The sequence below is a fragment of the Rhinoraja longicauda genome, chromosome 21 (genome assembly GCF_053455715.1).
Source record: "Rhinoraja longicauda isolate Sanriku21f chromosome 21, sRhiLon1.1, whole genome shotgun sequence".
NCBI classification, from domain to species: Eukaryota; Metazoa; Chordata; class Chondrichthyes; order Rajiformes; family Arhynchobatidae; genus Rhinoraja; species Rhinoraja longicauda.
The window spans coordinates 11,643,656-11,668,273 of record NC_135973.1 but is presented as its reverse complement, the minus strand read 5'-3'; the positions used below and the strand labels follow the sequence as shown (position 1 = coordinate 11,668,273).

The 24,618-nt window shown below is 44.2% G+C and overlaps 1 protein-coding gene across 3 annotated transcripts in view; it reads right to left on the bottom strand.

The window, feature by feature from the left end:
* Window positions 1–23,858, bottom strand: part of llgl1 (LLGL scribble cell polarity complex component 1) — a 78,875-nt gene extending 55,017 nt beyond the window's left edge. For all 3 annotated transcript variants that reach the window (XM_078417753.1, XM_078417755.1, XM_078417754.1), the window contains exons 1-2: window positions 23,612–23,858; window positions 21,691–21,788 (exon numbers count right to left, since the gene is read on the bottom strand). In XM_078417753.1, coding sequence (XP_078273879.1) covers window positions 21,691–21,788; window positions 23,612–23,692 — 179 coding nt within the window. In that variant the 5' untranslated portion in view covers window positions 23,693–23,858. The remainder of the gene's footprint in view (window positions 1–21,690; window positions 21,789–23,611) is intronic.
* Between the last annotated feature and the right edge of the window lie 760 nt (window positions 23,859–24,618).

Genomic DNA, 24,618 nt, shown 5'->3' with positions numbered 1-24,618 from the left:
GACAACGCTGCTCGGATCCACAGCCGGTCTGCAGGTTGAACCAGATGCGACCAGTTTGAGATGGCATCGGCAGCCAGAGTTAACCACAGGAAGTGCATGGCCATGCTCTTCGACAACTGGTTCTTCTGTCCCATTCACCATCAGGTCTGACTGCCTGAAGGTGCTAGGGATCTGGTTCGGAGGGGCCAAGGAATGCAACAAGAATTGGCTGGAATGGATAGCCATGGTCAAACAAAAATTGAGATTGCGGAAGCAGCGCTCCCTCTCAATCACGGGGAAATATTTCAGGTGCAGGGTGCTCTTGGGGTTGCTGTACTTGCGAAGGTGTGGCCAGTTACCCGCTCCTTTGCCTCGGCAATCACCCGGGTCATCTTCCAGTTCATCTGCGGATCAAACACGCAGCAGGTCCAATGAATCACGACGCACGTACACACACAACGGTGCCCAACTTTACCCTCATCCTGATGGCCACCTTCGTGTGTCACTGCATCAAGCTGCATGTAGAGCCAAAGCACATGGACACAAAGTGGCATTATCAGCTGAGGTTCTACCTGTCCCAGGTTTTACCCTATGGGTCTGGCATAGATGCCGCGCAATGTACCAGTCAGTTGGACATTGTCGCACCACCTGTCCTTTGTGGAATAGTTCTTCCAGATCAACAAGTCCATCACCCACAAACATCCTGCAGGTACTCCAGAACAAGGACCTGATGGATCCTGTGGCGTGGCTCCCTGAGCAGACTGCCCAGTTTGTCTGGAGAAATGCCTCATCACCAGATCTCACCGACAATAAAAGACCTTTGAAACCTTTGAAGCATGGCTAGCAGAGAGAAGGGGCCCTCCCAGTCAGATCCTTCTCGTACCATTGGAACTTTACTACCGATGCAGTGCTGCCCTCGGGACTGCTGTTACAGAGAAGGTTGTCCACCTCTTCAGAGTGTGGAATGGCAGAGTCCGTCTGGAGATTGATGCAAGGGTCCTTGCCACGATTCATCCCGAGCGATTCTGTAACAAAGGACTCTCTGATTTACGAGTTGTTCCCAGATACACATTCAGAGACGGACATCAAGTATAATAATAATAATATTCATTTATTGTCATTGCAACGAGTACAACGAAATTAAAAAATAGCCAATCCTGACGGTGCGTACAAACATATATGCAATAAATGCAAAAACAAATAAATACATAAATACAATTAAATACAATTATATTAAGTACAAGATTTTTTAACGGTGTTGCCTAGTGCAAAGGTAGTGTTCAGTGCTGCTGGAAGATCATCAATGTGGTGAAAGATGCTCTTTGGTCTACCGGAAACTTGCTGGCCTCCAAGCACAGCGAGATGTTCGTCAAGGAATGTTGCCGACTGGCCTATTCCAGACTGCAGGAGTACGTGCTGAGGGACGCACTGAAGCTTGGTGCAGCCATCGACGAAGCCACTGTGGAGGACCACAGTCCAGGGTCCTTCTGCTGCTCAGCATTGAGGGGAAAAGTCTGGTGTGAACACCCCTCAAACAACAGAAGGGATATCAACCCAGGGGGCCACGAATGGCAAGGGTGTTATGTATAAAGATAAGTGTGAACATGATTGAGTATGACACAGTTGAATGTAGACACTGAAAACAAGAAGAGGGTTTGCACACTCTTTTGTTTTGTATACATTTTTTTATTGGGAAAAAAACATTTCCACAAGCCAGCCAGTGAGAATAGAACCTAAGAATGCGTAAACAATTTTTGTACTGTTTTTGTTTTGTACGTTTTTTCATTATAAATAATTTTATAAATAAAATAGAAATTTCCATGAGCCAGTTAACAGAACAACCTAGCCTCTATATTCCAAATGTGCAATGTTGAGCTGTCAGCCTTCCAATTAAAACCCAAGGCCAGGACCTGATTATTTTGATTGTATCAATTGAAGGTTCCCAGTCCTCATTTGGAACAGCACCAGCAAATGAACAGGGTAGAGCATACAGAAATCAAGCCTATTAGTTAGTATCAGCTAAACCACAAATGAAAAATTTATTAAAAGGCTCCAAAGAATCACCTCTCTCTCAACCATAAAAACTCTGCACCATAGAGAGTCATAGAGTGATAGTGTGGAAACAGGCCCTTCGACCCAACTTGCCCACAACAGCCAACATGTCCCAGCTACACTAGTCCCACTTGCCTGCACTTGGTCCATGGCCCTCCAAACCTGTCCTATCCATGTTCCTGTCTAACAGTTTCTTAAACGTTGGAATAGTCCCAGCCTCAACTACCCCCTCTGGCAGCTTGTTCCACACACCCACCACCCTCAGATTCCTATGAAATCTTTTCCCCTTCATCTTAAACCTATGTCCTCTAGTCCTCAATTCTCCTACTCTGGGCAAGAGATTCTGTGCATCTACCTGATCTATTCCTCTCATGATTTTATGCACCTCTACAAGATCACCTCTCATCCTCCTGCTCTCCAAAGAATAGAGACCCAGCCTACTGAACCTCTCCCTATAACTCAGACCCTCTAGTCCTGGCAACATCCTCGTAAATCATCTCTGAACCCTTTCAAGATTGACAATATCTTTCCTATAACATGGTGTAACAGAGAGGAAACAGTTGTCATTCTACAAGTAGTCACCATTTTTTGTTAAATCTCCCTTTACAAGTTGTAATCACCACCCTGGACTCCTCACCACTACAATTTTTCTGCACAAAAATAATCCTGCTACAGCAAAACAGAACAATTGCTCAGACATTGGTAATACAGATAATGTCCAGTTTCCAAGAAGCTGTTCTGTGCACAAGTACAATTTCTCAATCTGGCTCTCATTTAATCACCACACTTGACAAAGGAATTTCAAATCATTCTCTAATACAAATACTTCTTTCAAAACTGGCCATCATCCAAGTTTCCAAAACACTATTCCTAACCCCAATCTAACTAGCAAACAATTTCTAACTCCCCTTCTGAATTTTGTCATTTTTAACAATAGGTACAACTCCAAATAACCAAAATACCAAATGCTGGAAAAGAGCCAGATCCTGACCCTACTTTTACTTTACATGAGAGCAGCGATAGAGTTGCTGCCTTACATGGCCAGAGACTTGGGTTTGATCTCAACCACGGGTGCTGTCCCTTTGGAGTTTGTATGTAGCTGTAACCGTGTGTTTTCTCCGGGTGCTCCAATTTCCTCCCACATTCCAAAGACATGCAGGTTTGTAGGTTATTTGGTTTCAGTAAATTATCCACAGTGTGCTGGATAGAACTAGTGTACTGTTGCTGGTCGGCGTGGACTGGGTGGGCCAAAGGGTCTGTTTCCATGCTGTATCTCTAAATTAAACGCAATATCAGTTCTTGGTTAGAGAAAATGCTAATTTGGCAAAGACCAAGGTTAAAAGTGCAATTCCTCAAACCTGTCAATTATTGCAACCTTGCAAGTAATTAAATGGTAACAGAAGAGAAGGAGACCAAGGGGTTATAGCTTTAAAATCACGAGGAGCATAGATAAGGTGAATGGCTACAGTTTTCTTCCCAGGGTAGAGGAATCTAAAGATCAGAGATTTAAGGCGAGGTGATAAGGAAACTTGGAACTCAGTGGTGCAAAGACAACTATCCATATACCCATTCATCATATCCAACTGATAATATTCCAAAGAATGTTTTCAAGCTCTCCAACTCCTCGGTTCTTTAATGCACAGACAAACTGGAGCCAAGTCACAATGGCTGGATTACGATGACGTCTAAAACAAGAAGGGTCTTGTAGCCTCTTGGAGTGAAATCACAATCTTGAGACAGTTATTGACTTTTGCCGATACAGTTTGAAACCTGGAGATATTTCTTTCAGTGAATGCAATGATATTGTGATCTGTATCCTACAGGTATTCTTCTGCCAAGGCATTCTAGTATTTAGAGCCAGCAACTATGTAGGAACAATCACACATTTCCAAGTTTGAGCACTGTTTAGGATACCCATGCACCTGCAGTCGCCATTCATTTAGGTGAGAAAGGTTACAAGCTTGGCAAATATTCACTGTTTAATTCTACTGGATAGGGTACTTGAATATTAAGCAGAAACTGAATTTATCTTGACCACAACGCTAATATACTCTTTAACAAATAAAGATGTGTGGCTTTTGCTTGTTTTGAAAATAAGCCATAATTGCAAGGCACCGGCTGACTTTCTTTGACAAGCTGCTGTTGAAACTTTAATCCCTGGAGACACTTCTTTGAAAGTATAAATGCTACAAACAAAAGCAAAATGCAGACTAGAACAAAACCGCAGATGCACAAAACACTGCAGTTTTTATTCCAACCATCTATTTAAGAAGCAAAATACTACTTTAAAATTCAGAGTTCCACTTCCATGCAGCATGGAATTACACCCAAACGGAATATTTTACGGAGCTGTGGAACTTTTTGTTCTAATGTTGGTCTAATTGTTCAATTCTAAATGGCAAGACAATGGTATCAAGTCTGTACTCAAAATGCCCACAACCAGGATGAACTGCATACAATAAGCCAGTTGGACATCTTTGTTTAGATGTTGCATCATGTGTATGGTATCACAATCGAGTTTAGTTTACCTTATTGTCATCAGTGAAAAGCTTGCATGCTATCCAGTCAGTGGAAAGACTGGACATGATTACAATCAATGTACAGATACAGGATAAATTTCTAAACAATAGTGTGTGCAATTACTTATTTGCAGTCAGCAATATCACTGATCAGACACAAAAAGCTGGAGTAACAGGCAGCATCTCTGGAGAGAGGAATGGGTGACGTTTCGGGGCGAGACCCTTCTTCAGACTGGTTAGGGATACGGGAAACAAGAGATATAGACTGTGATGTGGAGAGATAAAATCCCAGTTGCTGGACACTTTAATTCTCCTTCCTATTCCTACACAGACCTTTCCGTCCTCGGTCTCCTCCATTGTCAGAGTGAGGCTAAACACAAATCGGAGGAACAGGATCTCATATTTTGCTTGGGCAGCTTACAGCCCAGTGGTATGAATATTGATTTCTCTCACTTCAGGTACCCCCAGCATTCCTTCTCTCTCTCTCTATCCCTCCCCCACCCAATTTGCAGCAGCTTCTTATTTTCACCCTACAAATAGCCTGTTTCCTTTATCATCGTTCCTTTTTGCATATCTTCCATTCGTTGTTCTTTATCTCTCCACATCACCATCTATATCTCGTTTCCCTTATCCCTAACCAGTCTGAAGGGTCTTGACCTGAAACGTCACCCATTCCTTCTCTCCAGAGATGCTGCCTGTCCTGCTGAGTTACTCCAGCATTTTGTGTCTACCTTCGATTTAAACCAGTATCTGCGGTTCCTTCTTCCACATCACTGATCAGTACTGATATCACCCCCTCGCCACCCCTCAAATATAGTAACAAAACCTAGCAAGTTCCTACGGCAGTATTACTTCTCCAGGCATTTTTGAAAGATATTTATACAACAATTTTTCAATGCTGATACAAAATTCCAGTTCAAATCACATTCATCAGAAATATGAATATTAAGACTGATGTAGAGAAGAGTGGGATAAGAATGAGGCACAAGACCTAAGATGTCATATTATAGTAAATTTGAGACAGCAAACAGCATCAGAGAAAGGTGAAACACATCACATTTAATAAAGAGGAGAAAAAGGGAGCGCAGTCTACTTCCAGCACTTCAACAGGCAATATCTCCCAATTTTGCCTTGCTCTTGGAGTAGGAATGTCTGTCAATTTTATGAGTGGCGGGTGCTATTAGGTATTTTGCAAAAGCCAGTGTCAGTCAAAAAGGGTCCAACATCACATAATAACTGACACTTCTGTTAATGCAAGCACCGAAGGTGATCAGAGGACAACTGAAGTATCCAAATACTAACTCTGGAGGTCATTCCTGTCTATCAAGGGGAAGGACAATGCTGGGTTAGGGATGGAACGTGGTGCAGCGATAAAAGATTACCTTTGATCTTATTGAACAGCGGAACATCACAAGGAAATCACAACAAAAAAAAACACATTCATTTCTTTATGGGGGTTTTTTAATCCCCTTTCAGTAAAACTCCATTAATCTGGCATGCCCAAGAGATTAGCAGGTTTCCTAGACTATCTGATATTATTTTACTGATATTTCAACATACTTTTATTTCACTTTTCAAAACACATTCTTTAATAGAACTTCAGTGAACTTGGCAAATTACAGGGGTGCATGGGAAGAAGGGCCCAGGTAAACTGAAAGGAAAGCCAGGGTCCAGGTAATTCGAGATTTGTAAAATTCACTTGGGGAGTCAGACACCAAGCCATTCAGATATCCAAATGGTTGGATGGTTGATTACTGGAATGTCACTGCATCACCATTCATTAATGAATGTCATCATACCTAACAATAACTGGATGAACACAAGCAAGAGGGCAGCTTACAACCCAGCGGTATGAATATTGATTTCACCAACTTCAATTAACCCTTGCTTTCCCTCCCTCTCCGTTCCATCCCACCCCCACCCAAGTTCTCAGACTAGATTCACTGCCCTTCTGATTAATTTTACTGATTGTGCTTTTTTGTCACCTTCCCCTCTGCTAACTACTTTTCCTTGATCATCGTCTGCTTTGATCGGTCGTTTTCACATCTTACCCATCCATATCTCTAGTCTCCCTCTCCCCTGACACTCAGTCTGAAGAAGGGCCTCATTCTGAAACGTCACCCATTCCTTCTCTCCAGAGATGCTGCCTGTCCCACTGAGTTACTCCAGCATTTTGTGTCTATTTTTGGTGTAAACCAGCATCTGCAGTTCCTTCCTACACATGAGCAAGAGGCACAGATTATTTAATTCTCCTTCAAGTGTAGAAGAACACATTTCACTCCAAAATCCAGTGAGTAAATTAAACCCTGAATGGGTTTTTTAAAATAGAAAGTTGTTTGCAAATGTAATCACGCACCAGTCTTGGGTGACAGTAATTGGCATCTCTTAGTTCTTACTCATTTGATAGCAAAACTGCCAAGTTATGCAGATGAAAGTGACTCCAAATGTCAGAACCGGGAACAAAAAACAAACCAGAATGCTGGAAAAATTCAGTAGGTCAAACAGCAACTATGAAGGCAAAACAAAGGCACAAGTTGGTATTTTGGGCCGAGACCCTGCATCAAGATTGCAAAGAGGAAATATGCCAGCATGTTTCAAGAGATGTCATAGAAGTTAGTAGGTAGTGGGTGGAACTAGATGGGGGAGGGGATGAAGGGGTGATGGAACCAGGTGGGGAAAGCAGATGACGAAGGTGAATGAAGAGAAGATTAGGTGGACAGGATGTGGGAGGAGAATAGCAGGTGTGGGTTACCCAAATTTGGAAGTTTCAATGTCGATCTATAGAGAGACAAAAGAAAATGGAAGAACCTCATATTCTGTTTGGATAGTTCACTACCCAATGTCATGAACACTGAATTTTCCAACAAACCACTCTTAATGACACAGCACTTTTGTTTTACTGTGACTATGCAGACATTCAATTTCCAATACAATATTTTCTTTATAGCAAAACACTCAAGATTTTAGTGAAGAAACAAACATGGTGCAAAGTTACAACATTAATCCATGAAATTAAATGTCAACATCGAGTCTCGAAGTAAATATAGCTAATTTTCCTACAAATTCCTCGAAATTATTTCCAGAGTGATTGGTAGTAATTTGAGGTTCACAAAAGCTTCTACACATGCCTGTGTAAGACGCAAGATAAAACATTAGAGTATAATGTTTCTGCACAGCATGGACATCCTTTCTGTTGTCATCCTGCATAATACAGCTAACTCTTGTTTCATGTAAAATACAATACTGTGGTTTCTCAGCATCTACTAGATTGTCAATATTCAGAGCACATGCTGTTATTCAGGTTAATAGCAACACCAACAACAGGACTCTCTAGATTTCAAACTCTGAGACACCTCACAAGAAAAATAAATTCATTCTGGGAATAGTCTGCTGTGGATGGAGATCAGCTGGGGGAACACAACAGGTCAGGCAGCAACTGTGGGGGGAAATGGGCAGTGGACATTGTGTTATGATCCTTCATCTGGACTAAAAATGTAGAGGGGAAGTAGCCAATACAAAGAGGTGGGGTGAGGGGTGAAACAAGGGCTAACAGGTGAAGTGGGGTTGATTGGCATTAATGATTTGATGGGGGAGGGGAGGGTGGAGATGGCAACAGAGGCTGAGAGGTGATAAGTGGGGAACAAAAGGCTGCAGAGAGAAGTTACCAGTTGTTTCCAGGACTCAAGGACCAGAGTGTATTCTGTGGCTCAAATACCGCAAGGAATTAAGCTGGTACCATTAAAACATTTTTTCTTAGCAAGGACATTGCAAGACCTGAAGGCCCGAGCTATCGGGACAGGATGAGCAGCCTGAGACTTTATTTCTGGTAGTGCAAGAGGCTGAGGAGATCTTACAGAGGTGTATAAAATAATGAGGGGGATAGTTAGGGTGAATGCTCAGAGTCTGAAACAAAGGCTGTTCAAAAAGGCCAGCATGGCTGAGACCAATGCCAGTGTTGGTGACCACACGTTCAACTTGGGAGAAAGTACTTACAGAATAATAAAAGGCAGAGAGTGGATGTGGAAAGGATGTTTCCACTGGCAGGAGTCTAGGACCAGAGGTCATAGCTTCAGAATTAAAGGGCGCTCTTTTAGAAAGGAGGTGAGGAGGAACTTCTTTAGTCAGAGGGTAGTTAATCTGTGGAACTCATTGCCACAGAGGGCTGTGGAGGCCAAGTCAGTGGATATTTTTATGGCAGAGATAGACAAATTATTGATTAGAACGGGTGTCAAGGGTTACGGGGGCAAGGCAGGAAAATGGGATTAGGAGGCAGAGATCAGCCATGATTGAATGGCGGAGTAGACTCGATGGGCCGAATGGCCTAATTCGACTCCTAAAACAAGTAGACTGGTGCAAACGAAAAGGCCACTCGGTTTCCAATAGATTTCCAGTAATATTTCAGGAATATTGCTTGTTCAAAAAGATTCTTAAAACAAAATCATAATCTTGGCACAATGCAATCTTCCTTTCCTTAAAGTAGGATAATTTCCTGAATATGTTGCAATATTGTGGGGGTGGAGGCTGCTACATAATTAGAAACATTTACAAGTTGGATCCATTAGAGGAAAACAAAAACTTTTTTTTCTTGTAATGGCAGAAGAAAGCCACGTCAACTGGATTTCTTCACTGTCTTAATGGAGTGAGAAAATTGTGATTCCTTTCTTTATGCTGCAGCAGTTTGCAATTACTCTAATGCCTACCATGTGAAAAGTTTTAATTGCTGAAATACAAAACATTAAGTTTACAATAAAACAGATACAAGATTGATTGTGAAGTTTAGTATGTAAAATTACAGGGCAAGTAAGCCTGCTGAATATACAAATGGAGCAGGTACTGTCTGCCATCTCATTGCGAAATGGCAATGGTGGGGGTGAAAACAGAAGCATTTAAAGTCAATCGTTTTTTCCTCTGGCTGCTGGAGAATGGCTCTGACAATTGGAGGGCGAGAGGATGGGTACGACTGTCTGATCATTAAAAGCGGTGAGCGAAAAGACTCCTGTGTGAGTTAGAAGTTACTTTGATTCACTGCTTTTGAACCAAATGGAAGGCAGGGGTTTGAAATTCGCATTTCCCCCAACCCCTCTAATTTCTAAATTACATCTTCCATCACCCACCAGAAACTTCTCCTTTGACTCCTCCCACTTCCTCCAAACCAGAGGCATAGCTATGGGCACTCGCATGGGCCCTAGCTACGCCTGCCTCTTTGTCGGGTACGTCGAACAATCCCTGTTCCAGACGTACACTGGCCCCATCCCCGAACTCTACCTCCGCTACATCGACGACTGCATTGGTGCTACCTCTTGCACCCATGCAGAACTCACTGACTTCATACACTTCACCTCCAATTTCCATCCTGCCCTTAAATATACCTGGACTATCTCTCACATCTCCCTCCCGTTTCTGGACCTCACCATCTCCATCACAGGAGAAAAACTAGTGACGGACATTTACTACAAGCCCACCGACTCGCACAGCTATCTGGACTACACTTCTTCCCACCCGGTCCCCTGCAAAAAGTCTATCCCCTACTCCCAATTCCTCCGTCTACGCCGCATCTGCGCCCGGGATGAGGTGTTTCAGACTAGGGCTTCCGAGATGTCCTCGTTTTTCAGAAAATGGGGCTTCCCCTCCTCCATTATAGATGAGGCTCTCACTAGGGTCTCTTCTACATCCCGCAGCTCCGCTCTTGCTCCCCCTCCCCCCACTCGCAACAAGGACAGGATCCCCCTCGTTCTCACCTTCCACCCCACCAGCCAGCAGATCCAACATATCATCCACCAACATTTCCGTCACCTACAACAGGACCCCACCACTGGCCATATCTTCCCATCCCCTCCCCTCTCTGCGTTCCGCAGAGACCGTTCCCTCCGCAACTCCCTGGTCCACTCGTCCCTTCCTACCCAAACCACCCTAACCCCGGGCACTTTCCCTTGCAACCGCACGAGATGCAACACCTGTCCCTTTACCTCCCCCCTCAACTCCATCAATGGACCCAAACAGTCTTTCCAGGTGAGACAGAGGTTCACCTGCACTTCCTCCAACCTCATCTATTGCATCCGCTGCTCTAGATGTCAACTTATTTATATCGGCGAAACCAAGCGCAGGCTCGGCGATCGCTTCGCTGAACACCTGCGCTCGGTCCGCATTAACGCAACTGATCTCCCGGTGGCCCAGCACTTTAACTCCCCCTCCCATTCCCAGTCTGACCTCTCTGTCATGGGCCTCCTCCAGTACCATAGTGAGGCCCGCCGGAAATTGGAGAAGCAGCACCTCATATTTCGCCTGGGCAGTTTGCGGCCCGGTGGTATGAACGTCGACTTCTCCAACTTCAGATAGCTCCTCTGTCCCTCCCTTCCCCTCCTCCTTCCCAGATCTCCCTCTATCTTCCTGTCTCCACCTATATCCTTCCTTTGTCCCACCCCCGACATCAGTCTGAAGAAGGGTCTCAACCCGAAACGTCATCCATTCCTTCTCTCCCGAGATGCTGCCTGACCTGCTGAGTTACTCCAGCATTTTGTGAATAAATCCAGTTGAATTATTGGTTGTTTGAAGTTAAGAGACGCATTCTCAGACCTATCCAAGTTTTGTAAAATGCTGCTCAAGTACCTGTCATGGATTTGAAATCACCTTTCACAATACAACATGAAAACAAAATTAGAGGTATAGAAAATTTCCACTAATGATGGATATTACATGCAAATATTGTCAGATGGCACCAATAATGTGATTCCTGGCTGCTCGACCTATAATTTTGTCTGCCACCAATCGGTTCACGAAAGCAGACACATAGGGCTGGAGCAGCTCGGTGGGTCAGGCAGCATCTCAGGAAAACATGGATAGGTGACTTTTTGGGTTGGGATCCTTCTTCAGACTCATTTGTAAGGAAATAAGGTCATAAGGAATAGAATTAGACAATTCAGCCCATCAAGTCTACCCATTCAATGATGGCTGATTTATCTCTCCCTCCTAACCCCATTCTCCTGCCTTCTCCCCATAACATCTGGCACCTGTACTAATCAAAAATCTATCTATCTCTGCATTAAAAATATCCACTGACAGCCTCCAGTGGCAAATAATTCCACAGATTCACCACATCTCCTTCCTAAAAAAAGTCCTTTAATTCTGAGGCTATGATCTCTAGTCCTAGACTCTCCCACTGGTGGATCATCCTCTCCACATCCACTCTATCCAAGCTTTTCACTATTTGCATTATTCAATGAGGTTCCCCCCTCATTCTTCTAAACTTTCAGCAAGTACAGGCCCAGGGCCGACAAACTCTCATCATACGTTAACCTACTCATTCCTGCAAACCTTCTTTGGACCCTCTCCAGAGCCAGCACATTCTTCCTCAGATTATGGTGTCCAAATTTGCGCACAATATTCCAAATGCAGCATTACCAATGCCTTATTACATCCCTGTTTTTACACACAAGCCCTCTTGAAATAAATGCCAGCATTGAGTTTGCTTTCTTTACTACCAATTCGACTTGCAGATTCGCTTTTTGGGAATCCTGCACCAGCACTCCCAAGTCCTTTTGCACTTCCCTTTTCTGGATTCTCTCCCCATTTAGAAAATAGTCTACGCCTTTATTCCTACTACCAAAATGCACGACTCCACACTTTGCTACACTATATTCCATCTGCAACTTCGCTGCCCACTCCCCTAACCTGTCCAAGTCCTGCAGAATCCCTGCTTTCTCCACACCACCTGCCCCTCCACCTATTTTTGTACCATCTGCAAACTTTGCCACAAAGCCTTCAATCCCCTCGTCCAAATCATTTAGGGGGGATCTTCAAGTAGGGGGGAAAATTGTGTTTCTTGGAGTGACAAATGGACTTGAGCACTGCCACCAGCAGCAAAGTTCTCTATTTGTGACCACGGTAAACCCTCGTTATAACGGACCGCTGCCGCCACTGATAGAACGCACTCGATCACGGGGCTTGCTCTGCTCTCACCAGCAGCCACCGCTTCTTCCTGTCGGCCGTTGCTTTGTCTTTTTCCCATTCGACCGCTGCCACTTCCACTTCCCAGTCACTGACAAATAGAGTACAGTGGCAATTCCATGGGAGAAGGAAGAGGAGGCGACGGTTGTGGTGTGGGCAGGGGGGGAAGAGAGAGGAGGGCAAGTACACAGAGCAATAGGAGGAGGTGGCGGTGGCAGAGCAGGGAGCAGACAAAGCAACAGCTGAAAAGAAGCACCAGCTGGAAAGAAGCACCAGCTGGTGAGAGGGAGGGAGCCCCACAGTGACCCAGCGCATCCTGTCAGTGGAAGCGGCCTGAAGAAAGCAGCGGTCCCCCAGGGCTACAGCATGAGCCACAACAATAGCCGCGTCAACCAGACCATGGGTTTGCCAAGGGTGGCATCGGTAGGTCCTTCTGCTATAACCAAAATCCGTTATAAAGGGGTTCATTAAACAAGTTTACTGTAAAATAAAAAGGTTAGTGATAAAGCAATGCGTGATGGCTTGACCTCTTGACAATACCCTAAAAGAATTCTTGTAGCATGTCAATGATACTTACTAACACCCACGGCCATCTTTCATAATACCAGATACAACTCAATCGGTAATGTTTCATGTGTAGGATGGAACTGCATGGGTTATACCAAAGATAGGCACAAAATGCTGGAGCAACTCAGCAGGTCAGGGAGCTTCTCTGGAAAAACAATAATAGGTTTTGGGTTGGATCCCTACTTCAGTATCAAAGATGAAATCAAACACTGTCTTCAGTAGTGTTTCATCTTTGATTCCAAATGACGTTCATCTTCTTTAATGCCACATTCAATTAAGTATTTCCACAATGTCAAGTTTACACAGCTATTATCACTTTACACTCAGCAGGTACAAACCACCCAATCCTACAGCACTGATTTAGAGTAGCAGTCTGAAGAAGGGTCTTGACCCGACACGCCACCTATTACTTTTCTGACCCGCTGAGTTACTTCAGCTTTTTGAGACTATCTTCGGTTTAAACCAGCATCTGCAGTTCTTTCCTACACGCAGCCATTTTATAATACTGGCTTCATATACCTGACAACATCAGTAGCAACACAAACTCAAAACCATCTTTGGTCTGTAGGCCCTCATTCTTGCTGGCCTCACCCCAACATTCTTGCTGGCCTCACCCCAACATCACAGTCAATACCAAGGCAGAGTGGCTGCTCTGACTTTGGTATCAGGCTGTGCCTTATTCTGCAGGCATATTGCTCAATACATTTTGGAGTTAAGAGGATTGCTCACTGGCAGAGAGCCGCACTTAAGCAGTCCAATCAAAGCAGTAACTCTACACTTAAAGCAAGTTTATTTTCTCGGTTTAAATTGTGCAGAAGGGTCATTAAGCCAAAACATCAGCTTCATATCTCTCTCCACTGCTGCTTGACCTATCCACGTATCTCCTGCACTGTTTCCATAACCAACCCATGCCCATCTAAGACGTACAAAATGCTGTATAGGAAGAGGTTGCTTACTATTGTACACCCCTGCAGTAACATCAGGTATTAAATTTAACATTCAGTCTCTGAAAATCAAAACAACATTTAATAACAGATGCTGGAAGTCTGAAATAAAAGCACAGAAACACTCAGCAGATTAGGCAGCATCCGTGGAAAGGGATGTCGGTCATGTTTGGTCAAAGACCCTTTGTCATAATTGGGAAAGAACACTCAAGCCATGTATTTAGCTGCACTGAGAGCCACAACAGTAATCCATGTGTAAGCAAAAGTGTTTGAAAACCACCCCCTCCCTCTCACCTGTTCTGTTGGCAGATAAGCAAATTATTTAAGATGTGTGGGGAGGAGATTTTTTTAAATTCTGGAAGTTTGATGTATGGAAGTGAATATTAATTATTCTATGCAATGTTACTCTAGACTAACAAAATAAATTCGAAAATCGCTAAGGAATTGGAGGAAGGTGGTGGTGCTTTCTTTGGTCATTATTTTTCCAGTTCTTGGCCAATTCTGTAACGATGGATGACAAATGCCATTCCAACTTCAAAAGGAGTAAATCTTTAACAGCCACAGTTAAACCTTCAGTGTGAATTGAGCCACGTGGTCATTTTATGGATTAGTCCACAACTCATAACATAAATATCACAGAACAGTGGCAATTCCATGCAGTTTTATTCCCATTCTCAATGAAGGATTACTTGATCGTACATCTAATCAAATTCCAAAGCACAGCCACAATGCAAGTCAGTTAATTCCATGGACCACAATTAGCTTGACCCACTTCCTAATGATTTGCTCTGTAACCCATTGCCAAACGCACACTACTTGGCAGACCACAGCAATTGCTTCAAAGAGCCCTTTCTTTGGGCACTTCGCTACTGGGAGCGTTCCTTAGCATTTCACCATAATTAAAAGGCAAAGTAACGCTCCAACCGAACAGCCTGATTGCACTGCATTAACTGAACACAATGCAAATTTGTTTTATTCTTCCCATACAAGACCATCCCTTGAACAGCCCAACTTCATTGTAATCAATCACTGGTTTTAGCATTAAAACCAGTGTCAGATCACACTTTTTAGTTTAGGTCAGAGATAGTGTAGAAACAGGCCCTTCAGACCACAGAATCCGTGCCGACTAGTGATCACCCGTACACTAACACTATACTACATATTAGAATCCTTTACAATTTTTAATTGAAGCCAATTAACCTACTAACCTGTACATCTTTGGAATGTGGGAGGAAACCGGAGCACCCGGAGAAAACCCACACAGTCACAGGGAGAACATGCAAATGCTGTACAGACAGCACCCATGGTCAGGATCGAACCCAGGTCTCTGTAAGGCAGGAACTCTACCGTTGCACCACCATGGTGGAGAATACGGGCAAACAACAACCTTGCCCCAAACATTTATCGTCTTTGTTCATTAAAATCAAAAACAGAAGAGTGATCCAATAACTTTCAAATGTTATTCAATCACTGTAACTCTTTAGGTAAACAATCCCAATAGTCATATAGTTTGCCAGCAGAGCGTAGAGTCCAGCACTATCAACCCCATCCTTTAGGAAGGACTGTCAATTTTGACTCATTCAATATCACCACTGTCTCAGTTCACATGCTAGTGAGCCAGTTACTTGGGCATTTTTAACACTGACCATAAAACAATCACCCCATTATAACTGCATGAAAGTAATGATTCATTTATTCAATTGGGACTTTCAGATTACCAATGTATGGCAGATAAAGGTGTCAGCATGCCAAATGACCAATGCATTTTGCTATAAAAATGGAATGAAAGATAAACTGGAGATCACACCATGCTCATTTTCTCTTCATGGAGGTTGGTGTTCAGTTCCACATGTGTGCTGACTGGGGAAAGAACAGGTCCTTGGATATCTTGTAATAACGGAATTGCAGGTGCAGGTTTACACCAAAGATAGAGACAAAATGCTGGACTAACTCAGCGGAACATGTTACATCCCTAGAGAACATCGATTAGCGACGTTTTGGTTCGGCACCCTTCTTCAGACTGATTGGTGGCGGGAGAGAGAGCTGGGAGAGAAGTGGGATAGAGCATGGTAATAGGTGAACAGTGGCGAGGGAGATTATTTGAAAGGCAGATTGGAGGACAACGGCCAGAGAAGCCGCCTGACCCGCTACATTACTCCAGCATTTTGTTCCTTTTGTGTATTAACCATCATCTGCAGTTCCTCGTCTCTACCAGAGACGATGAGACAGGCGTGAGCCGAAAGGATAAAGAGTTGCAAATTATTTGCAGCACTAAAAGCAGATAAATCCCCAGGTCTGATGCCGCCTGACCCGCTAAATTACTCCAGCATTTTGTTCCTTTTGTGTATTAACCATCATCTGCAGTTCCTCGTCTCTACCAGAGACGATGAGACAGGCGTGAGCCGAAAGGATAAAAAGTTGCAAATTATTCGCAGCACTAAAAGCAGATAAATCCCCAGGTCTGATAATCTGCATCCAAAGTATTAATATGGGTAGCCATGGAAACAAAAGGATGTTTTGATTACCTTTCCTAGATTCTAGAGATTATGAAACAGTTGCTGCAGTTTGGAGGGAGGTAAATACAATTCCATTTTTCAAAATGGGAAGAAAGCAAAAACAGAACAGACCAGTTGCAAGGAGTGCAGGTAGTTCTGCTATAATTCAACAGTTAAATTCCTGAGAAACCTTATGTTGTAGAACGAGAGGGCAGTCGTGTCAAAGGGAAAAGGATGTCGAGGCTTGAGAGTTTTAGAATCACAATAACAACGTTATATTGCCAGCAACATTTTCAAAATTAAAAAGAGGTATTTTTTGTCGTATTAAAAACTAGACTTTATGTTACATTGTTAAACAGAGTGTCATTGCACAAGTGCCAATAGAAGCGATTGCTTGTCAATTTTGAGTGGCCACCTGTGGTTGAAGTAGCAGATGTGTGTTTAAAGAGACAATGGTGCCTGATTACCGTGGGGAAGTTATATAGAAATGGGTTTATTCCTCTCAACTATCTCATCCACCCCTCCCACCCCACTAAAGGCAGCTTTTTCCCTGCTTGTGAATTTCCAAAGTAACTTTTAGTGTAAGAAAATAACTGCAGATGCTGGAAACTTTTAAGTCATTCTCTAGTTCCTGATTGAAATAGCTTTATAACCGATTCAGGCAGCGTAGATGGTGTTCCCTAATTCATCGTATGCATTGTCTCTAGTTTGCATGAAGGAAATACACATTAAAACTATCTGCATGCTAAGGAGTAGGAAGGAAGTGCAGATGTTGGTTCAAACCGAAGATAGACACAAAATGCTGGAGTAACTCAGCGGGACAGGCAACATCTCTGGAGAGAAAGAATGGGTGACGTTTCGGTTTGAGACCCTCGGTTTCAGTCTGAAGAAGGGTCTCGACCCGAAACGTCACCCATTCCTTCTCTCCAGAGATGCTGCCTGTCCCATTGAGTTACTCCATCATTTTGTTTCTACCTGCATGCTAAACTCTGTTATAAAGGACATGACAACAGTACACTTAGAAAAAGGATCAGTAGGATTAGACTGTCAGTCATTGATGAAAGGGAGGTTGGAGAATTAATATTCATGTTGTTGGGTTGTGGGCTACCCATGTGGAATGAGGTGCCGTTCTTCTAGTTTGCATTTGGCCTCACTCTGGCTGTGGAAAAGGGAGAGGACAGACATGTCGGTATGGGAATGGAAAGAGGAATTTAAGCGGCTAGTAACGGGAACTCCAGTTAGCCCTAGTGGACAGAGTGCAAGAGTTCATTGAAGTGGTCACTCAGTAGACACCAATTGCAATGGATGAGGTTGCAGGATGTGCCTATATATCTATCTTACACAGAAGGATCAATGGAACCAGGGGGTGGAGTGAAGGGACAGGTTTTGCACTGCCTGCAGTTGCAGAAGGTGGTACCTGGCGAGGGGTAGGGATTAGCAAACCAAGGAGTCGCAAAGACTGTGGTGTCTGTGGAAAGCAGGAAGGGGTGGGTATGGGGAGATGTCACTGATGGAGGAATCGTGTTGAGGCTGGTGGATATGTTGAAGAATGATATGCTGCATGTAGAGGTTGGTGAGGTTAAGAGATAAGGACCAGAGGGGTGGGGGCTGCAAACCAGACACCACCCCTGGCTGGCCTCAGGTACTTTCCCCTAGAACAATGAAATGTTCAAATTTTACACAACCTTCTCCTCTCTTCCCTTCCAATCCCATCCCCACAGTCCACCTATTTTTTTGTCCCCTTCCCCAATCTCTGCCCCCTTCCCCAATCTCTGCCCCCATCTTCATCACTCTTCCTCCTCTTATTCCCATTCACCTACTTCACACACATTTCACCAACAGACTCCCCCCCCCAACCTCCCTGCCCATTCCCCATCTACTTTTGGTTCTATTTTCCATTCAACTCTCCCCTAATGGTTCCCATTATCGCCTTCCTTATCAGATTCCAGCACTGACAGCCTTTGTGTTTCAGCAGCTGTCTCCACTTTAAATCCGCCGCTCCCCCTCTCTGAGCTTCATCTTCCCCTTTCTCCTCCCCTCTTGCCTGCTGCCATCCATCATCAATCAACCTCTGCCACCAAAAGCTACACACACTCTCACCCTCCCAACCTAGCTCCATACTCATGTTATCCTTCACCCTTACACAATCCACAAATTACCTCTCACTTCTGTCTCTCCCCCTGTTCTCTTTACACTGGCTATCTTCCCGCCCCACACTTTGTCCTGCCGAAGGGTTTCGACCCAAAACATTGACTACTCTTTTCCATCCACACATGCTGCCCGACCCACTGATTCCCTCTGGCAGGTCGTTGCTCTGGATTCCAGCATCTGCAGTCTCTTATGTCTCCAGACTAAAGGGAAACATCATGGACTGCTTTAAAGGTCAGCAAGCACATCCTTTGTCCAGCAAGGCAGAGCTCTGCAGTTCCAGTCATGCTCTCATGCAGACCTCAACAATACACAGAGACAAGGTTTCTACTAACAAAGGAACCATTTGGACTGCTCTATTGAGCATTCATACAATAAAAGCCCAACCATTTCCCCTGCCCTGACACATCCTGCATTAAAAAGACCTTTTGCCTGGAGAGGGAACTAAAACCAAGGCAATGCTGGGTCAGCTGTGAAATATCACTTATTTAAAGCCAGTTACCATGAAGCATCATGCCTGGGGTAATAAAAGTGAATTCTAGGATACATTTCTCTGCAATTACCCCTCCCCACCCCCTCATCCATACCATATAATTTCTGACGAGAGGCCCAAGACATATTGCCAGTTCAGTTTCTATTTCTTAAAGGAATAGAAAATAATTATGTCTCAAGTTTACCAGACTTGTAACCAGAGGTTTGGACCAGTGATTAAGGGGATCTAAATCAAATAAGACTATGTAACCTTCAGTAACAATATCAAACAATGCAGTAAAAGGATTGGAAGGTCAGACTTTTATTTCATAATTGAGGAACCTTGCTTAGTGCAGACTCCCTTATTATTGATGATCAAGGCCCAATCGCAAGGTTGGTAAGTAGTATAAAGATCTCTTGCTCCCCAAGCGAACAGACTGTATGTAGTGTCAATACTACAGCCAGAATGGAAATAATTGGACAATATCTTTGTCAAGCAAGACTGATAGCCATACTACAGCAGATGACAATGATTGATTTTATGCACATAATTTACACATAAATTGTCGCTACTCAATTTAGGAAATACAATCTAGAGAAATTTCCTTTTTCTCCACAGCCAGAGCAGACTCATTTCCGAGTGAAACACCATAAGCAGCTGAGGCTGCTGTGAGCTATACTTCCCTCCTCTGACTCACTGACAACACTGTTAATACCGATCCTATATACCCCAAGCTGCAATAAAGACAGCTTGAATATATATATATATATGTGGAGTTTGTTTCACTTTCGTACTTCAAATACTGCTGATATTGGCCCAAAACGGTAAGCATTTTCTATATATTCTGAATATTTCAAAAGTTAAAATACATGCTGGAGCAGACAAAAGGATTTCAGAAATTAGAAGCTGCGCGAACTGCCAACAAGACAACTCGAACAACATAATTAGCTATCATCTCCTTTGCTCGGATTCTACAGTGCACAACTTTTTAAAAACTTTGCACCAGTGTCACTGATAGGGATGTTTATCTGAACACACTATCTTGATTAGGGTTGCATGCAAATTGTGCAGCTTTATTTTCAGGACAATTATTAATTTTGCAATTAATTTCCAAAGTGAATAAAACATCTTAATATTTTTAAGCCTTATTCATCATTTGAAGAAATTTAATCGTTTTAAACAGCCACAGTAATGCAAACTTGCACAGGATGTTTATGGTTCAACTGCACCATTAGTGACGCTCTTGCAAGAACAGAGATCAGTGGCCACATCAGTCACAATACTCAGCGCAGGCATTGTACAAGTAAGAGTCAGAGTTGCCAGAACCCGCAACGGACAACAAACCACCAAAATACCATCCAGGCACAAACACAATGACAGCTGTTTTTTAAAAAAAGCAACACTCTCCCAGGGAATGTTGTAATTTGCCTCTTGTCCATTCCAGCCCTTCCTATTCAGCCAAGTAGGGTTCCTCCATGGAGATTTTTCTATGGAGACATAAGAGACTGCAGATGCTGGAACACTGAGCAAGAAAAAAGAAATTGCTGGAGGAACTCAGCAGGTGAAGGAACACGGACAGACAACTTTTCAGGCCAGAACCCTCCTTCAGATTGATGCTGTAGAGGGGAGATAGCCGGTAGAAAAACGTGAGGGGAAGGGTGGGGCAGGGGAGAGAAGTATGGAGATAGTGGCAAAGGCTGGAGGTGATAAGTGGAGAAGACAAAAGGGTACAATCGGACGAGTGAAATGTAGAACCACAGGGAGGAATAGTGGGCAGATAGGAACACAACCTTTCTACGTAATGTTTTGGTTAATTGCCACTGCAAGCAAGTGTTGTTGAACACCATTTAAGAGAAACATTCTTCCCTCCTCACACCTGGATCACACTTGCTAGCAGCAACCATCAAAAGGGCATTCATAACCTTTTTCCTGGCATTATAGTGAATACAAAGGCAGGTGCATTAAATTGAACTCCCACATTAACTAAATTCATTCTTCCCACTCCCTTTTCTCAGAGACATCCCCATAGAGAGAAAATGCTCAAGATGGACCCGAGCAGCTCCAATCAATGTTACAATCTTATGTACAATAAATACATAGCATGGAAAAAAAGGATCAATATTCTTATACGGCAAGATTGATATTACAGATGGAGAGAATGACTAGGCTTATCCACCCCAAAGCTTGCCAGGATCATCTTTCACAGCACGCATTGCTGCAACAACCAGCAAAAAGTTCAAAATATGTCCATTTTTAAATGCCATTCCATTGAGAAATTCCACCTTGACTGTCAAAAGGTACACATGATGATAAAGCATTGCAATCAAGTACGACCAAAATTAAGCGAAATGACAATAAAGCACGAAAAACACACATTTCCACTCATCATCCACAATAAAGAACATATTGTCATGGGAATCAAGTTAAATGCCACCTGAAGCTCCTGCAATTTCAAACTACCCACACACGTTTATTGCTTAATGAACTTCAAAAAAGTGCTTTAGAAAACACTTACCTTCACATGCATCAGTAACACTACAGTCCAACGTTTATTTTTATTAAAAGGATACATTTTCAAAGATCCGGACTTGGTTGCAATGGCCATAAGCCGGAGTTTTGGATCGTGCGCCAAAGAACTAGGCTGATTTGGAAAACCATGTTCGACTGTCTACGGGGATGGAACAATAAAATGCATTTATGATTTATTCAGTGCTGCCAAACATTCTGCAACTGGTGTTCACTTCACACATTGAAAATACTAAACATCACTTGGCTCTTTGTCACACAGCATATGGCACTGAGCCACAGATCTCAGATTAGGTGGCAAAAAGCTTGGTCAAAAAGGTAGATTTTAGGGAATTTCAAAGTTTAGGTCCATGCATGCAAACAATAGGACATAAGAATGCAAAAAAGTCCTGCTGTGGAACCCAAGGAGAACAAGTAGGAAAGCATCTAATTGTTTTGCACACATTAGATATTAATAGCAAATTTTAGCCCAATGTTCTTCACAGCTTCAGTGTGCTAAAATTTGAAAGTAAAAAGAGCTTTTGCTAACTTCCTTTGGAAGTGACCCTGATGCATGAGTGTATGAGGCTGCTGTGAAATACTCATATAATCAGGTTGTGATGAATCACAATATCAATTAATGTTCTACTTTATTTAAAGACAACAAAAAAACTCCAATGAAAGAAAGAAAAATCAAGTCAATAATTTTCTAATTATTCAGGTTCTTAAAATACCATCCGTCAACCCAACTACTCCCCCCCCCATTGTTAAATATTTACTCAATCCCAGTGACCTTGGCTTCACACCAATAAGGGCTCTCCAACCTCACATGGATAGTGGCTAGATTCCCAGGATACAAAGAAAAATGTGTCACGACTAAATGTCATCCATTTTTTTCTCCTCACAACCTTTCATGTCTCCCCAGTCCCCTCCCCCATCTCCATTCTCTTAAGTCAAGAGTGTTTTATTGTCATGTGTCCCAGATAGAACAATGAAATTCTTACTTGCTGCAGCACAACAGAATGTGCAAGTCCACTACAAAACCAGCGCCTCTACTTATCATGGCACCAAAGGTTATCCTGCTCTATCATATTCCAAATCCTCCACCATTCTAACCTCCCAACTTTCCTCCACTGACCTCCGCATAACTTCCTCAATTCAACATCTCTCCCCTTTCCTCGTCTTATTGAAGGTGAACAGCTCCAATTTGAGTTTCTCCCACAGCAGGTCACACTGGCCCAACTCTCCCCATTTGACTCTCATCACTACAGTCTTCCCCCTCCCAAATATAGACACAAAATGTTGGAGTAGCTCAGCGGGACAGGCAGCATCTCTGGAGCGAAGGATGGGTGATGTTTCAGGTCGAGACCCTTTGCTTCGTCATCTCCCTTTACATTTTACTGAAGACAAACAGCTCCAATCCGACGCCCCATTTCCCCCTTCTTCTCTCGCCTCCCCCTGCTTCACCCTCCACCCCCCTGCTTCACCCTCCACCTTATTAAAGGCAAATAGCTCCCATCCGACTTGGCCCATTTACCACTCCCTTGCCCACCTCCTCTTCTGCTTTCCCTTCTTCTCTCGACTCTATCCCTCACCTCCCCCTTCCTGCACACACACCCCGCCGCCGCCACCCTTCACCTCCCCTCCTGCACCCCCCTCCCATTCCCCCCCCTCCCATTCCCTCACCCTCCCTCCCTCTCCCTCACCCCCTCCCTCCCTCTCCCTCACCCTCCCTCCCTCTCCCTCACCCTCCCTCCCTCTCCCCTTCCCTCTCCCTCACCCTCCCTCCCTCTCCCTCACCCTCCCTCCCTCTCCCTCACCCTCCCTCCCTCTCCCTCACCCTCCCTCACCCTCCCTCCCTCTCCCTCACCCCCTCACCCCCTCTCACCCTCACCCTCCCTCCCTCCCTCACCCTCCCTCCCTCCCTCACCCTCCCTCACCCCCCCCCCTCCCTCCCTCTCTACACCTCCCCCTTCCTCCCTTCACCTTATTGAAGGCGAACAGCTCCAGTTTGAGTTTCTCCCGCTGCGGGTCGTTGCCCGGCCGGCGGAATCGAAATTTCATCATGGTTCTGACCGGGGCTCAGGCTGGGTTGGGCTGGGCTGGGCCGGGTGCAGGAGCTGGTGGAGGTGCGGGCGGAGGGAGGGGAAGCAAAGCCGGGCGGCTCGGGCTCGGACCGAGAGACCGTTGCTCCGCGGCCGCTTCTTTTGTGGCGGCTCCGCGCGCTTGGTCCAGCCTCCGCAGCCGGTCGCTTCCATTGGCTCCCGCCAGCTGAGTGACGTCCAGGCAACCCAATCGATCATTGCGCCCACCCACCCACGTGATTATATTTGCTCCAATCGCGTCGTAGAGCCCCCTGTCCAACCGCTTCCGGTTCCAAGGCATCCTGGGAAATGTAGTTCATAGGAACTGCAGACCCAGTTGAGTTGCACCTTACAACCCAGCGGTATGGACATTGACTCCTCTAACTTCAAGTAACCCTTGCTTTCCCTCTCTCTCCATCCCAGTTCTCCAGTCTTACTGTCTCCGAGTACATTTTATCTCTGCTTTCTTGTGATCTTATTCAATAGACAATAGGTGCAGGAGTAGGCCATTCGGCCCTTCGAGCCAGCACCGCCATTCAATGTGATCATGGCTGATCATTCCTTCTCTCCTGAGATGCTGCCTGACCTACTGAGTTACTCCAGCATTTTGTGAATAAATACCCAACTAAAAATGATCAAGAGACACAAAAAGCTGGAGTAACTCAGCGGGACAGGCAACATCTCTGGAGAGAAGGAATGGGTGACGTTTTGGGTCGAGACCCTTCTTCAGACTGGTTAGGGATAAGGGAAACGAGAGATATCTATTCTCCTTGATCTCCATTTCCTTTGTCCTATTTTCACATCTTACACTTCCTTGTCTATGTGGCCCCCCTCTCCCCTGACATCAGTCTGAGGAAGGGTCTGTACCCAGAAACATGGAAAATAGCCATTCAACCCTTCGCGCCAGCA